General features: G+C 36.0%; 1 protein-coding gene across 13 annotated transcripts; it reads left to right on the forward strand.

The window, feature by feature from the left end:
• Positions 1-54: 54 nt before the first annotated feature.
• Positions 55-14,842, forward strand: LOC110807214 (Flavodoxin family protein). Of its 13 annotated transcripts, XM_088210553.1 has the most exons (15): positions 55-305; positions 452-783; positions 1,479-1,508; positions 1,633-1,789; positions 2,537-2,614; positions 2,718-2,822; positions 3,276-3,367; positions 5,198-5,382; positions 5,891-5,988; positions 8,452-8,526; positions 8,635-8,745; positions 11,539-11,673; positions 13,066-13,185; positions 13,723-13,939; positions 14,026-14,842. In XM_088210553.1, exons 4-15 carry the CDS (start codon positions 1,649-1,651, stop codon positions 14,556-14,558), a joined length of 1,890 nt encoding a protein of 629 aa, XP_088066679.1. In that variant the 5' UTR covers positions 55-305; positions 452-783; positions 1,479-1,508; positions 1,633-1,648; the 3' UTR covers positions 14,559-14,842. The 13 variants fall into 13 exon arrangements, with proteins under 13 accessions (XP_088066679.1, XP_088066671.1, XP_088066691.1 ...); XM_088210545.1 differs by lacking the exon at positions 452-783; XM_088210565.1 differs by lacking the exon at positions 452-783 and having other exon boundaries at positions 14,029-14,842.
• The last annotated feature ends 564 nt before the right edge of the window (positions 14,843-15,406 follow it).

The raw sequence follows: 15,406 nt of genomic DNA on the forward strand, positions 1-15,406 counted from the left end.
GTTAATTTTAACGGAAAAAATAACAAAATCTTAGACGTATACTTAAAACAGAATGTACGACTTCTTCAACGCGCACGCACTCTCTCTGATTCTTCTCAGCCGCCGATCAACACGAAGGTCAGCCCTAGTCCAAGGCTCCGGACAAACACAACCCCCACCCTCAACCCCGCCGCTTACCCGTTCAAAGATCACTATATGCAGGCTGCCTCAGCTACCAGCTTTAGTTAGAGTCGCGATTCACGTCACCGTCTCACCAGCAGTGGCCGCTTTTCTTCCCGGAAACAAGATTTGAGGTCAACCTGTAGGTGAAACTCTCCTCTCTGTTTTCCCGTGAATGTTGTTGATTGATGAATGCTCATTTCGTATTATTTGGGTTTCGATTGGTATTTAGGAAAACGTTAGTTCTACGATGATTTTTAGCTGTTTGTTTAAATTCCTCTATGAACTGTAGTTTGCAGTGTTGTGGGATTCCCTCTTCAGCTCCGTCTCTCAGTAAGATGGGGTCCTTTTCTCTTCGAGTCACTTGGCGATAATCGTTAACTTATGTATGGGATTAATAGCAGTTGCTGGACGTGCATAAATAAGGGGGCGGAAATTTAATACAACCAGTCAGAAAAGTACATTGTGGTAGAAAACTGATATAAACATCTCGATAACACATGTAACCGTTCATTGGGAATAATCACCATCACCTGAAGTCTATTCTCACTGTCGTTCCTCTCTCTGTCTTTTTTACATGTTGCTTCTGAATCTCTTACAATTCTGAATGCCGGTAACTCATAGGTATGAAACTAGTTGTTGTATACCTACGAGTATACAACTAGTTGTTTTTTCTTTTAAAAAATTTTAAAAAATGAAACTAGTTGTTGCATGGGATTCTCTTGTTTCGCTTTTAGGGCTTCGGAATGCTCTTTGTTTAAACAATTGCTTGTGTGTAGGCAGTTTATGGAGTTATTATTTGATTTGTGGGTACCCCGGCTGTTCTGTGTGTTAGATGGTTATTTGGAGTTGTTTTAGTTCTGGGTACAGGCACACTCTTGTTTATGGTGTTTTGAAATTTAAGTTGGTTTGTAATTTTTTTGCACGAAATTGTGCTGGTTTTTTTATTATGCTTCGTTATTATTTTCATTTCTGAAATGTGACAAGCAGATTGTTTCTTTTAGTATGTATGCATTCGTGATCCAACTACACATTTGGCCATTCTGCTTAATACACGCAGGATTTTTTTTTTCTAAACTTTCATATAGAACTGTGGTCATTGCATAAGCATGCATTTGCTGATTCTATATGATGATGTGTAAGGTCGACGAAAGCATAAATTTAAATTTTATATAAAGATTAATATCAAATCATGTTCCTTATTCACTATGGCATCATCATACCATTGATATTTTATGTGAACCGAGAATGCACTCTCTCTACCGACAATGACTTTCCAATTGAACTTGCTTACTCTGTCCTGCTCCATCTGTTGACAGGTCCACCTTCCTCTGACTGAATACCAGAAGGTTTGGCCTCAATTGCTAAACTCTTGTCACCCCCTATGATTTCCTTCCTCATCTTTTTTAAATATAATTCATTTGTTCCAATTATAACCTTAACGAGGTTATTAACTCTTGATAGTTCTTGCAGCTTTTGCGTGACAGACATGAAAGAGAACACGAGCAAGTTGTTAATACTGTATGCCTCCCAAACTGGCAATGCATTGGATGCAGCAGAGCGTATTGGCCGTGAAGCAGAGCACAGAGGCTGCACTGTTAAAGTTTTTTCCATTGATGAGTTTGATGCTGTAAGTCTTCAGAATTTCTCTTTTTGGTTGCTCAAAATATGTAATCGGGCAAAATTTTGTTTCAATCACTGAATTATAGAAGCTCTAATCTTTAAGTTGATGATTTGCTTAAGTATTTGGATTCTTTTCCTTTGATTCCAAATGATTAAATAGTTTAATGAAAGAAAGAGGATTATTGGCTTGATAGCATTGTGAGCAATGGTAAGTTGGAGAATATAAACTTTTTATGATTCTAAAGCTTATGGTACTACAACTTCACCCAAGTAGTGAATTTGTTAGCTTGTCAAAATTTGTTGCTTGACTTATGATAGTAAGAAGTTATTTTGGTTGATTCCATATTATTTATACTATTGGGTGGGTGGTTATGTTGTTTTGTGCGGGAAGTTGACTCAGCTTTTGAGAAAGTGATAAGTCATAGAAAGAGTGCAGCTTAAAGAATTTAAACCTATGGGTGGAATGCAGTTTTTCCATAGAACAAAACATCTTAGCCTTGTTGAATTCCGAGTGAGCATCTTATGGTAGATGCAAACTGAGCAATCGCATAAGCTTGAGATGAATTTTGATGCTTTGGCCAATCATGTAGTTTGCCCATATTTTTTTTTGCAAATTTTTTAATAAAGAAAGGCCTAAAAGACTGATCCTTTTCTAGTTAGGTTGATGTTATTGAAGTTAGGAGAATGATATCTACCTATATGCTGTATGGAGTTAGTGTTTATAAGCGTGTAACTTTTTTCTTTGCTGCATCAGAGTTTCTTACCTCATGAGGACACAGTAATTTTTGTTGTTTCTACAACAGGCCAGGGTGATCCTCCAGACTCCATGAAGGTTGGTTAGATACTAGGATTGTTTAGGTTTACCTTTTGACAGTTGGAATGGTCTAGTTGCTTGTTTAACCTTAATTTCTCAATATCTTTTCTGATGTATGTAGGTGTTTTGGAGGTTTCTTCTTCAGAGAAATCTAAGCAGACATTGGTTAGAAGGAGTTCACTATGCTGTGTTTGGATTGGGTGATTCTAGCTACCAGAAATATAATGTAACACTACTCGTAGTTCTAAATTATTGATCATTGAACTTTGACTGATTTTCTTCCTCTCCGATAAACTATATATATAATGTTTTATGTCTAATCCTGGGACTTGAAACTCATCATGAGTGTAAAATTTTTGGCGCACCATCTGGGAAAAAATGTTTTGTTTTATTACCGACCATCAGGCTGTATCATTCTAAAAAAAGAAAAAAGAACACGAAATGGTAATGTACTGTTTATTTTCTATCAACAATTACAGATCTTCATGATTATCTATTTATTCATGATTAGTTGATTTCATGGGTTGTTTTGGCAAGTAAGATTTCCTCTTTGATACCAGAATATCTGGGAATTTTTGCAACAAACCAAAGCCTGTGACAAATGTGGTTTTTGTCCAATTGCATAGTGTCGACTTTGGACAATTGTTTGTTTGATGGATTTATTTGTTGATGGCTGCAGTTTGTTGCCAAGAAGCTGGACAGAAGACTTTCAGATCTTGGTGCCACATGCATTATTGAAAGAGGCTTGGGAGATGATCAACATCGGTCCGGGTAGGATATGGTATAACTTAATTAACAATTTAATCTGGCAAAAGTTTCAATGCTTGTGTTTGCAGAACGTGCAATTTCCATATATCTGCCATAGTTTATGGCTGATTTTATGTTAAACTTATATAAATAATTATATTAGTTTTAATTGTATCAAATGGTCACTAAAATTAGGATTAAGTTTTTACTTCCCTTCTTGAGAAGTTAGGGCCCTGGAGTTTTGGTACTTGTAACTCTTCTTGGGAATGGCGTAGGTATATCATATGCTCTCCCTTTCTCTTTTTGACTTCATAATTTCACCGTTCTTAGCATTTGTTGCGAAACAAAATGCATCTAATATCATTCCTTAGAGGTAGGGGTGCTTTTTTCTGGGATATAGGTACTGTGGTCAAAGAGTAATGTCAGGGCTATTTTTCTCCTTTATTGCTTCTTCTTGATAAGCTGACTTTTTGGGTTTCTGTTTGGACCAAGGCGAATAGGCTCCGTAAGCATATTTTGTTACCTACTCAGCACAGAGGGTGGCCTGGCTGACTTTTTTATTCACAATTTTTTTTTCATTTATTTCTTTCTGGCAGATGCCTAGTCACACACCCCCCCCCCCCTCCCCCCCCCCCCGGTATTTCTATTTTCTTCCTTTCAAAAAAAATATCTTTTACTTTTAATTAAAACATTTCTTTCTTTAGATGTACTGTAAAATACAATGAGATCGGCCATGTGGTGAGACCGCATGGCATGGGACTATGGAGGAAAATTTAGATGGATCAGCCAAAATTTCAGGAGTGCATTAGCTCGAAGTTAGGTAGGGGGAATAGAATCCGATTTTGGTTGGATGAATTGGTGGATGGGGGAAGAAGTTAGGTAGGGGGAATAGAATCCGATTTTGGTTGGATGAGTTGGTGGATGGGGGAAGTCTTAAGAGGCAATTCCTGAGGATCTTTGTCACTGCACAATTGAAGAATATGGTAATTGAGGACGTGTATATAGAAGGTAATGGTAACAGGGAGTAGTTTGTGAATGTGAACAGAAATCTGAATGACTGGAAAGTTGAAGAGTGTGAAGCATTTCTACTGTTATTATCCACGGTGCATGTTGATGACAACATGGACTAGATTGTGTGGAAGTTGAAAGAAAATAGGGGGTTCACTGTTAGTCTTATTATAATTATTTGATGGGGAGAGAGTCAGACGGGGTTTCCAAATTCCCCGCTTATCAGATTTGGAAAGCGAAGGTGCCTCTGAGGGTTACTTTTTCTTTGCTTGGGAGGCAGGTTGAGAATGTATATTGACAATTGACAAGCTGATGACAAGAGGCAAATTATGGTGAATGGGTGTTACTTGTGCAAAAAAGCTACAGAATCCTGTAATCACATTCTTCTCTGGTGCCCAATGGCTTATGAACTATGGTCAATGGTCTACGATCTGTTAGGGATTAACTAGGTTATAGCGGAAACGGTGAGAGATGAAATTTGGGTTTGGGAAGGGTTATATAAAAAGAGAACATTTGTAAAACTTATTCCGCTAATTATTGAGTTATATGTAAAGAGAGAATAGTATGATTTTTGAGGGTATTGAGAGTGAGATGTCTAAGACCAGGGATAGATGGTTGTATCATTTTGGCTCCTTGATGTTAGGACATGACATTTATAGGTTGGAAGATTTTGGGAATGTCATTAATATACTAACACATTTATAAATTTTTTTGTAAATGAGTGGTACCCCCTTGGTACCTTGTGAATAAACAATATGTACTTTTTATCTTGAAAAAAAAAAAGATACAATGAGATCATTTTTCTTCAATGATAGAAAATAAGGAAATCTTGGTATTGGTTTCCAGGTATGAAGGAGCTTTGGATCCTTGGATGTTATCTTTATGGAGTATGTTGTATCAGATCAAGCCCAAAATTTTTCCAAGAGGTCCAGATTTCATGAATCCTGATGCAAAAATAATTGGTCAACCGAAGTATCAAATCACATACCATAAAGCAGACATCACGAGTTCAAATTTGTCAACTGCATCAGGTCGCTTTTTAGTTTGAGATTCTTGTTGATATTATGGGAAATTAAATTTGTAGCATATCATTTAACTTCTGGAGATGGTTTGCATTTTGCACATGTCTCATTAACTTTATCACATTCCAAAGGGTTGGGGTTTGGGCAACACATCCCTTCCACATACACAAAAAAGTGATGATGAATCATTTTCTTCTTATAGCGTGGTCATTTAGTTTACTAGGAGGTGCAAGGGGCAAAGTCCCCTAAGGCATGTATGCTAATTTTGAGGCTAGGGAAAAAATTTTGGGAAGTATTTCTGTAACTTTGGGTTTTCTCTTTCTTCTGTAGAAAGTAAAAATCATTAAAACCGTTGTTATAGGCTTGAGTTCTTCAGTGGTGAAAAGTTTTGCAGTTGGAGTAAGCACACTGCTAAACCACATTAAAGTTCTCTATCTTCTTTCCTCTTCTTATTTTATGCATGGTACTTTATTTATATTTCCCCATCCAATGGCAAACAATGATGTCGTGGTTGCAGATTTGAAAGATATTGAGGTGAAAATTGAAAGGGCTCGTCTTATGTCTCCTGGAAAATTTTCCCAGAACAAGATGAGGCCTGACTGCTTTCTTAGAATGGTATACAGCATCTTTCTACCACACCATATGCAACATTTTAATCTAACGATGTGCTACTCTTCCAATCTCTAGTTGCATCTCAGTAATCAGTGGCAGTGCATTATGTTACTATTCTCTGTATGATATTGTACTTTTGTATTTCTTTGTTCATTTAAGTCATTAGCACACAAAATTAGAGAGTTACGTAAAGAAAGAAGAAGCTTTTTCCTCAATTCTTCAATATTTGATGTGGAAATTCGTTCATGTTTATAGTGTTGGCAATATTGACAATATTGAAGACAATGTTTTGATTTTGATATATTTTATATATACAGCTATTAAGAGGGATCCCTACGCGAAGACAAGGAAAACTATTAATAGAATAATTAGCTATATAAGGAATAGAAATATTAGAAAATAAACTATATGGGTCATTTATCCCATATTGTAACATTGGAGGATTTAGATCACATGTCCCAACCTTGTTACAAGAAAACTTCAAACAAGCTCTTCTCAAGGATTTTGTTAATGTATTAGCTAGTTAGTCTGCTGATTTCAGATGAGTAGTTCGAATCACATTTTATAGTTCTTCTTGATTAAATCGCTCAATGTGATTAGTTTTCTCATGAAACTCGAGGTTCAAAGCAATACTCACTGCTGCTTGGCTATCAGATAGTAACTCTATGGGTTTTGACGGTTGGAAAACAAATTTATAAGTGGATATTTTAACCAAATCAACTCATAGCTAGTCTATGGCATGATGTTCTGACTCAGCACTGGCTCTAGCAGCCCCAGGTTGCTTCTTGCTCTTCCAATAAAGTCATGTTACCACCCTTGTCGACATGGTAACATGGTGTTGGATCTATGTTTAGAAGTGAAACTAGCTCCAATTGTTATCTATGCGCTCCTGAATCAAAGTAAACCGATTGATTTTTACAGAATAATTCATGTAGGTGTACCTTTGAGATGTCACAAGATACGTTTAACTCCCTCCTAGTGACTTGTCCAAGGAAAATCCATGAATCGGTTTACAGTACTCATAGCAAATGAAATGTCTGGATGTGTCACATTGAGGTAATGCAACCAATTAATCTCTTATACACATTGAAATCCCCAAATAGTTATCTTCATCTATAACCAATTTGAGATTAGGACTCGTAGGAGTATAAAATGGCTTGGATCCCAACATTCCCTGCCTCGTTAAGAAGATCAAGAACATATTTCTCTATGACAAGGATTCTCAATTTTGATCTTGTTTCTTCAACACCTAGAAAGAAAATACTGAGTTACTACTGTGTCAGAAAGAGACTATACATATATTATGCCCAGAAAAAGAAAATTATTAACACAAAACTATATAAGAAAGACGTATAATAGAAAATACTATATAGGAAATAAATTCCATATGTAACAGATAATAAGTTAGACTTTGATCAGCACTCAATCAATATTGTTTCCTAAAAGACAGACACAAAAGAGGACGATGTTACTAATACAAAAATGTTGTTCAGAAAGTATTTAAATGAAATTAAATGGATTTAGGTTGGGGAATGACTCAATTTGAAGCTGCTAGTAGTTACTAAAATGATTGCAAGTTGCTGGCTTTTTATTATTGGTAGCACTGGCTTTATGAGAAGTCAAGTTGTTGAGTACTGATCCCCGACTTGATACCATTTGATGTTCAATTGAAGAGACCCTTTTTAAGCGAAGGAAAACATATCAAAATATTTTATAATGTTCTTTCCCATATTTTCTGAAATGTTCTTTTTTTTTTTTGGTTGTTCCGGAGTTTGTTTATTTGATTATATAAGTCTTTTAATTTATGTTTTATATATTATTTAAAAAAAAAAGGCAAAAATTTGTTGAATAACTAAGTAGAATTAATGGAAAATCAATGAAAGGAGTTTTTATGATCTGTTTGAACAATTTGTCCTAATTTTGGACGGATAAGGCTTCCTTATATAGCATGAATGCATTCTGTAGGAACAATTTGAATCTACTTCCCAAGTAAACTCCCTAGCTAGTTTTGATAATTCCAAAATGCTTCTGCATCTAACTTATATTTATTACAAGTGAACTCTCTGTCTCGCCTTATTCCCATTCAGCTTTGTTCTTTAGAAACCATGTCTAGTGTCTTGCTAATCCTGGCACTTGGTTAGTTTTTCTACTGTTAATACAAAAAAAAAACTCCTTAGCTGGTTTTGATCGACTTTGCAGGTAAACTCCTAAGCTGGTTTTGGTCATTTCAAAATGGTTCTACATGTGAACTTATATTTATTACAAGTGAACTCTTTGTCTCTCCTTATTCCTGTTCAGCTTCATTCTTTGGAAACCATGTCTAGTGTCTTTCTACTCCCAGCATGTGATTAGTTTTTATATTGTTAATCTAAAAGATAAAAGCACTCATTATGTGCATTAGATAATATTTTCTAACGATTATAGTACTCTCCTTCTTTGTCTCTCTAACATTTAAGATTCATTTAGATAAGGAATCAACCTTTGACTAGAGATGACTGTGGAAAAGATGTCCGACATTTCGAATTTGAGTTTGTTTCATCGGTAAGTTGTTCACAGTGGTTCTTTCTAATGTCGAATTATTTCATTTGTCAAGCCTATTATTGGTTTTTATTTTGGTTTCTTTGATTGAAGTTACTTTATATCCTTCAGGCTACTGAATATGAAGTTGGTGATGCTGTTGAGCTTCTCCCTAGTCAAGATCCCGAAGCAGTGGATGCTTTTTTAAATCGCTGTAACTTGGACCCTGAATCTTTCATCACTGTAAGTGCTTTTGTTCAGCAGTTGACTGTGAGGATGGTCTTATCTTGCATTTTTTTGAAATAAAAAATGTAAATAGGTATATTAACAAGGTATCAAAAGGGAATACTACTCATGTACAAAAGATTTACAAATGTGTTAAAAAGTCAACAACAGTCGCAAAATTCACATCACTCCTAATGTCATGATCAAGCAAAATAAAGTCAAAATAGTGAAGTCATTTGTCCCTTAACCTATATAGGTCATTTTCTATACCCTTGAAAGCTCTACAATTTTGCTCCTTCGAAAGGATCCAAAAAACAGTCAAAGGAATCATCTTTACAATGTGTTTTTGTCTATCTAGACCATCCAAAGCCCACACCTCATCTATAACAGAACCAACCGCAACCACCCATTGAACACCCAACAGCCCATAAATCATGGTCCAAAACTCAAAGGCCACAGGGCACCACAGCAGCAAATGGTTGCCTGTTTCCCAGCCATTTCGCATAAAAAAACATCTATTAACCAGTAACTGTCCTCTAGATTTCAGCTTATCAATAGTGAGAATGCTCTGCAAGCTTCCCAACCAAAAAATGCTATTCTGGAGGTATCCGGGTTTTCCAAATTTGAGAGGCTGGAATTGTATGGCATCGGTTCAGCTTCTCCCTCGTAATCTGGTTGTAACAGGATTTGACCAAAAATACCCCATTTTTTTCCAATTTCCATTTCACCTTATCACTCGAGGAACCAATCTGTTGGGCTTCCAGAATTTGAAGTAGTTCAAGCTATTCTCCCACTTCCCAATCATTTAAGTTTCTATTGACAGGAATCATCCACCCAACGTTACCGTTAACATTACAGTATGCATCTTTAACAACCATGTTTCTAGATTGAACAATAGCAAAAATTCTAGGAAACCTGCCATCGAGGCTGCCCCCATCAAACCAGAATCTTACCCTGTAGATGCTCTTATCTTGCATTGTATATGCCTTAATGCTCCTAGATAAATAAATGCATGTTCTCAAAGATTTCATGAGGTCATCATTGACTTCTAGTTGTAGATGGTGACCAATATTCACATGAAAATTTAACATTATGGATACGAACATTTACTTTCCCTAATTTTGTTCTTAGTTTGAGATGTTCTCTGAAATGGTAGTTATTTTCCTGTCATTTTATATAGATTGTATATGCATGCTACACGTGCTTATGATGATACTTTGCTGTGAGTCTGCATCTGGTTAATAGTCATTACTTTTTCCGTGTTCTATATATTTTTTCTATAGAGTAAGAAATATTATCGAAGAAAAGAGGATAGAAGATACAAACACAGATTATAAGATATCTTCCTGAGGCCTCCTAAATCGAGAAGGCCATAACAGCAAACCCTCCAAATTCTATGTAACAGAGACACAGAAACATTTGTAAAGTAGTCATAAGCCTTAACCCGTAGTGAGGCCAGAAGAATCCTCCTCTCTCACAGAAACTAAAAAGGAAAGATTGTCTTCGAAAATCCTCTGATTCTGCTCTAACGAGAACCCCTAACAACCTGCAAACGATGCTCCTCTTCAAAGGGTTTCTGTATCCTTTTTCACCTCCATACAGATTTGATCATGAAGTCCACCTTTCCTATGTCCATGTCTCCCATACAACATTGAAGCTCTTCTCCAATCTTTTTGGTGGCCTTTTTATTAGTTACCATCACCAACAGCATTCTCTTCTTTTTCTTTTTTCTATAATTACCATTTGATTGTTCAAATTTTTCTTCGTGTATTGAAGTTTTGCAAGATTGTCAATGGCTATGACTCTTAAGACTTATTTTTGGCCACTAAGAAGGAACAAGAATAACTGTGTGCTTTTTCTTTTGTAACCTGAATGAGAGAGAGTTGACAGAGTTGACTTCTTTGGTTTCCTTACTTGATGGTTTTTCCCTCCCTGATTGCCAACCTGAAAGGTATATCCTTCAAGTTTTTACCTGTAAATTATTTTTGGACTCCCTCAAACACGATCTTGTGTGCCTATTACCCATATCAATTGCTTTGTCCCTTTACTTCTTTTAACATAAAAGTTCCCTGCAAGGTAAGAGCTTTCAGTTGCATTGTCGTTTTGAACAGGACGGACACATACACATTCTCCAAATTCAGAGATCTCATAAAGCTTTCCCTTTCAACATTTTGTTTGATGTTTTTTCACAATTCTTAGAGTAATAGTCACCTGTGTTTTCTATTGCTGTCTGTCATGGAACTTACAGTCTAGGTTTTTTCTTTATGTTTAGGAAAGTATGAGCTACCCCTACCTTCAATTTCAATATTTTAGGCTCGTCCAGAATTAAGGAGCAAAAGATCTTAGGGAAATGGGCTATCTTTGCCAGTTTATGGGTCATTTGGCTGGAACAAGGTATAGGATTTTTAAGCATCAATTGCAACCGGCATGGAATGAATTTCTTTACTTACCCTTGGGCAAAGGCTTGTTGTTTATTTTAGGGGATGCCTTTATCTTCTTGCATAGGGATTAAGGCCTCTATTCTGTCCTGGTGTTTTTTGTATCATGCTTTTGTTCCTTTTTTTCTTTTGCTTGGAGGAATCTTATCTTCTCACTTCCATTTTTAAAACTTTCTTCCTCCTTAATATATTTTTTGTGTTTATAAAGGTTCTATTTGTTTTTATACAGTTGATATTTTGTAGTTGCTTTATACTTTCAATCAACATTTATACAGTGCCATATTTTAATTCATAGAGAAACCACATGAAAATTTTCTCTACAATGTATTACCTTATACTGAAGGTTTTTTTTTTTTTTTTAATATAATGTCAGGTTCATCCTAGAGAGATGGATAAGCACAATCCTGATACTCAATTAAGTACGTCAGAGCTCCCCATCAAATTGAGAACTTTTGTTCACTTGACTATGGATGTTGCATCAGCATCACCTCGACGCTACTTCTTTGAGGCAAGAGTCTGTAGTTATCTTATTCGATTCTGTTTGTATGAATTTCTCATGCAAGCTACTAAATTGACATCCCTGATTCTGTCATGCAGTGTTCTTTTGTTTAGATGTACTCTTCATCATTATCTCTGAATTGAACTGACAACAGCAAGAAGAACAATTCATTTCTAAACATTAAATTGTTACGATAATTTTGTCAATCGAGTATTTTAAATAAATGCAACATATGCTTTTCTAAGGCATCTTGCTTTGCTTTTGAAAATATAGCATTTATTTATTTTTACTTCATAAAGATTGCAAATAAAATCAAGAACATATCTGGAGAGAGTTGAAGTGATCAAAATAGGGTAGCTAACATAGAATGTCCCCACACAGTTGGAGGCATATGAGTACCACGTGCCAATCTCTAGTCGCTTATGGAGTTGGTCTTCTCAAGGAGAGTTCATTTAACGACTCTGGTTGCAGATTGGTTGTTGTTGTTCTTTGTGGCGTTCCTGAAGGCAGAGATCTAAAAAGGCAATGGTGGTCCAGTCTTCCGGCAGCAAGTGTCACATCTTCCTGTGTAATGAACAGTTGAAAATTGATGGAGAGGCCAATTGATGGTCTCTAGTTCCAATGGTAGTGGCAGTGTAAGTCCCTGGTCTGGCAGTTTGCAATCTGAGATGGGGTAGGATGTATACCTAAGTTTTTCTTCCAATTGAGGATAGAAACTTATTTTCTTTTTGGTTGTATGTGGTGGCAAAATCTGGGTTTATTTTTTTTGTTAATTTCTTTTTATGTTGTATAATAGTGCCGGAAGAGTTGATAAAGTTAGGCTTTGATGCCAACTAATGTAGGAAAATTATTGATTAAATTAACTTATCCCATGAATAACTTAGAAATGGATAAAATTTAAATGAGAAACAGAATAACAGAGATGAGCTAGAAGAACTAAGGATCAAGATGAAGAAAGATCGTAAAAATTATAAAACTCTAGCAAGGTAGTCTTAATTAATCATCCTTTGTCTCTCTTTTGTTGATAGCTATTAGGCATTAGTTACAACTAATAATGAAAATTAGAAAGGGGAAATCTAGAATATTCTAATTCTTATAATACTTAAAAACGCATAAATAGAAGCCAAACATTATAATGCCTAAATAAATCTCAATAACCTAAATAATTAGTAATGGTAATTATTACCCAAAAAAATCTTTAGTTCGGAATTTATTTATCTTCATTTTCTGCATCAAGTGGCCTTCAAATATAATATGATATGCTGCAGCATGATAATTTGTTAACTTCCTTTCTTGTTTACATGAAGATTATGTAAACTATTGGTTCCATTTCTTTGATGCCATTGATTATGATATTTTCCCTGCATCTATGTGCTACTAATTTATTGTTACCTTTATCAGGTTATGAGCTTTTTCGCAACAGCTGAACATGAAAAGGACAGGCTTCAGTATTTTGCTTCACCTGAGGGAAGGGATGATCTCTACCAATATAACCTGAAAGAACGGAGAACTGTTCTGGAGGTGAAAAGTGCTTTAGCTCTTCCCACTGTTCGCAGCCAGCAGCATTTTTTTCCTTCCTGTTTTACATATTTTTTCTCTCCATAGGTAACTTGGGTGTGAGGGGAGGGGAGATAAACTGGCCTGAATAGATCTGGATCTCACCCACTCGTGGTGGGAAAAATTGACTGTGGAGGCAGGGCCTCGTAGTCTCCTTTACTTTTGTTTCTTTGCAAATGTTATACCTCTATTAAATGTGCCGCAGTTCCAGTATCACATGGTAATTTCAGATTCCTAAGCGTTTACTTGGGTTTTTTACTAGAATCCTGTTTTCTTTTAACCCTGGGGCTTCTGGGAAAATGTAGTACAACATACAGTAACAGCTAATTTAGTAAATATACTCTCTAAGGCTCAAAAGAATCATTTCACCCTTACTGGCCGGCTTATCTAACTCCAGCCAAATTATCCAAAAATTCTTGAAAATGCTTCTTCTTTTAAACTTCACAGGTTTCTTTCTTTGTATTTGTTCGTAACTCATTAATTCTTGTATTTATGGTGTAGGTATTAGAGGATTTCCCCTCTGTGCAAATGCCATTTGAGTGGCTAGTGCAGTTGGTTCCTCCACTGAAACCAAGAGCTTTTTCCATTTCTTCTTCTCCTTTAGCTCATCCCAATCAAGTGCACTTGACTGTCAATTTAGTGTCATGGACAACGCCATATAAGAGGAAGCGAGAAGGTCTTTGCTCATCATGGCTCGCCAGTCTTAGTCCGGAACAATGTATGGGTGCAAGGAATACATTGGCAAATGTAATACAATTATATTTACCACCTTTTCTTTTGTTAAAACACTTGTTTTGTCATTAGCAGGCATATATGTTCCAGCCTGGTTTCAGAAAGGGTCTCTCCCCTCCCCGCCATCATCACTGCCTCTTATTCTTGTTGGACCTGGAACTGGCTGTGCACCTTTCCGTGGATTCATAGAGGAAAGAGCCATTCAAAGTGTCACCGGTTCAACTGCTCCTGTCTTATTCTTCTTTGGCTGCCGAAACGAGGAGAATGACTTTTTGTACAGAGATTTTTGGTTATCCCATTTACAAAACGGTGGGGTACTTTCAGAAGCAAAGGGTGGTGGATTTTATGTTGCCTTCTCAAGAGACCAGCCACAGAAGGTCTACGTGCAACATAAAATGCAGGAATATAGCGAGAGGGTATGGAATTTGTTGATCAATGGCGCTGCCGTCTACATTGCTGGTTCTTCAACAAAAATGCCCTCGGATGTACTGTCAACCTTGGAGGAAATCGTATCCAGAGAGAGTGGGGCTCCAAAAGATTCTGCAGTAAGGTGGCTTAGAGCTCTGGAAAAGGCTGGTAAATATCATGTTGAAGCTTGGTCTTGACATTTTGCTTGATCTTACTGAAGGTAGACCAGTCGAAGCTCATTAGTTTTTCTGGACTACCAGCTTGGTTACATACATTCAGTTTAGATTTCATTGAAGGCATGAGGAAGACTTCTATAAGGAGACGGAAGCAATCAGAGGGCAACACTGGGCTCCAAGCCAGTGTTTGTAATTTAACATATTTATTAAAGAAAATGTTTTATTTAATTGAAGAAATTACAATTATAACAATGATTAATAATATAATAATTTAATAATTAAAATTTTTATTTTTTATTTAAAAATTATGAATTTAAATTTTTGAATTGATGGTGATTAATTTATAATATTTAATAAATTTTAATAATTAATTTAAAATAAATTTTAATAAATTTATTATATTTTTTTTATAAAAATAATATTTTGTGATAATTAAATATTTTTAATTAATATATTCATATTATATTAAAAAATTGACACTGAAATTCTTCTATTGAGTCAGCCCCCATTGCTTGTTTTGAAACGATGAGAACATATATAGACCCGATTACCCGATCCATTTACCCAAGAGCCTGGCAAAGAAACAAACCCTGACAATGTCGTCGTCTTCGTGATTCATTCAGTCTCTTGCACGACAAGGGCTGTCAATGGCAATGCTATTAACCGGCGTGAATTCGTCCTTAAAACCGAGAATAACTTTACCTTCTCAAGTAATTGCCCTTAAACCTCTTACGAAAACCTCAGTCTTTACTGAACCCAAAGCCTCTTCTTCCCTGTTATGCTCTGCTTCTGCTCTCAAATTCGTTCACTGTCGGTCAACAACAGTCTCCGTAGGAGCCAAACTGAAAATCTCAGCTTCATCCTCCGCT

The sequence above is a fragment of the Carica papaya genome, chromosome 1 (assembly GCF_054855325.1).
Source record: "Carica papaya isolate Zhongbai chromosome 1, ASM5485532v1, whole genome shotgun sequence".
Classification (NCBI taxonomy): domain Eukaryota; kingdom Viridiplantae; phylum Streptophyta; class Magnoliopsida; order Brassicales; family Caricaceae; genus Carica; species Carica papaya.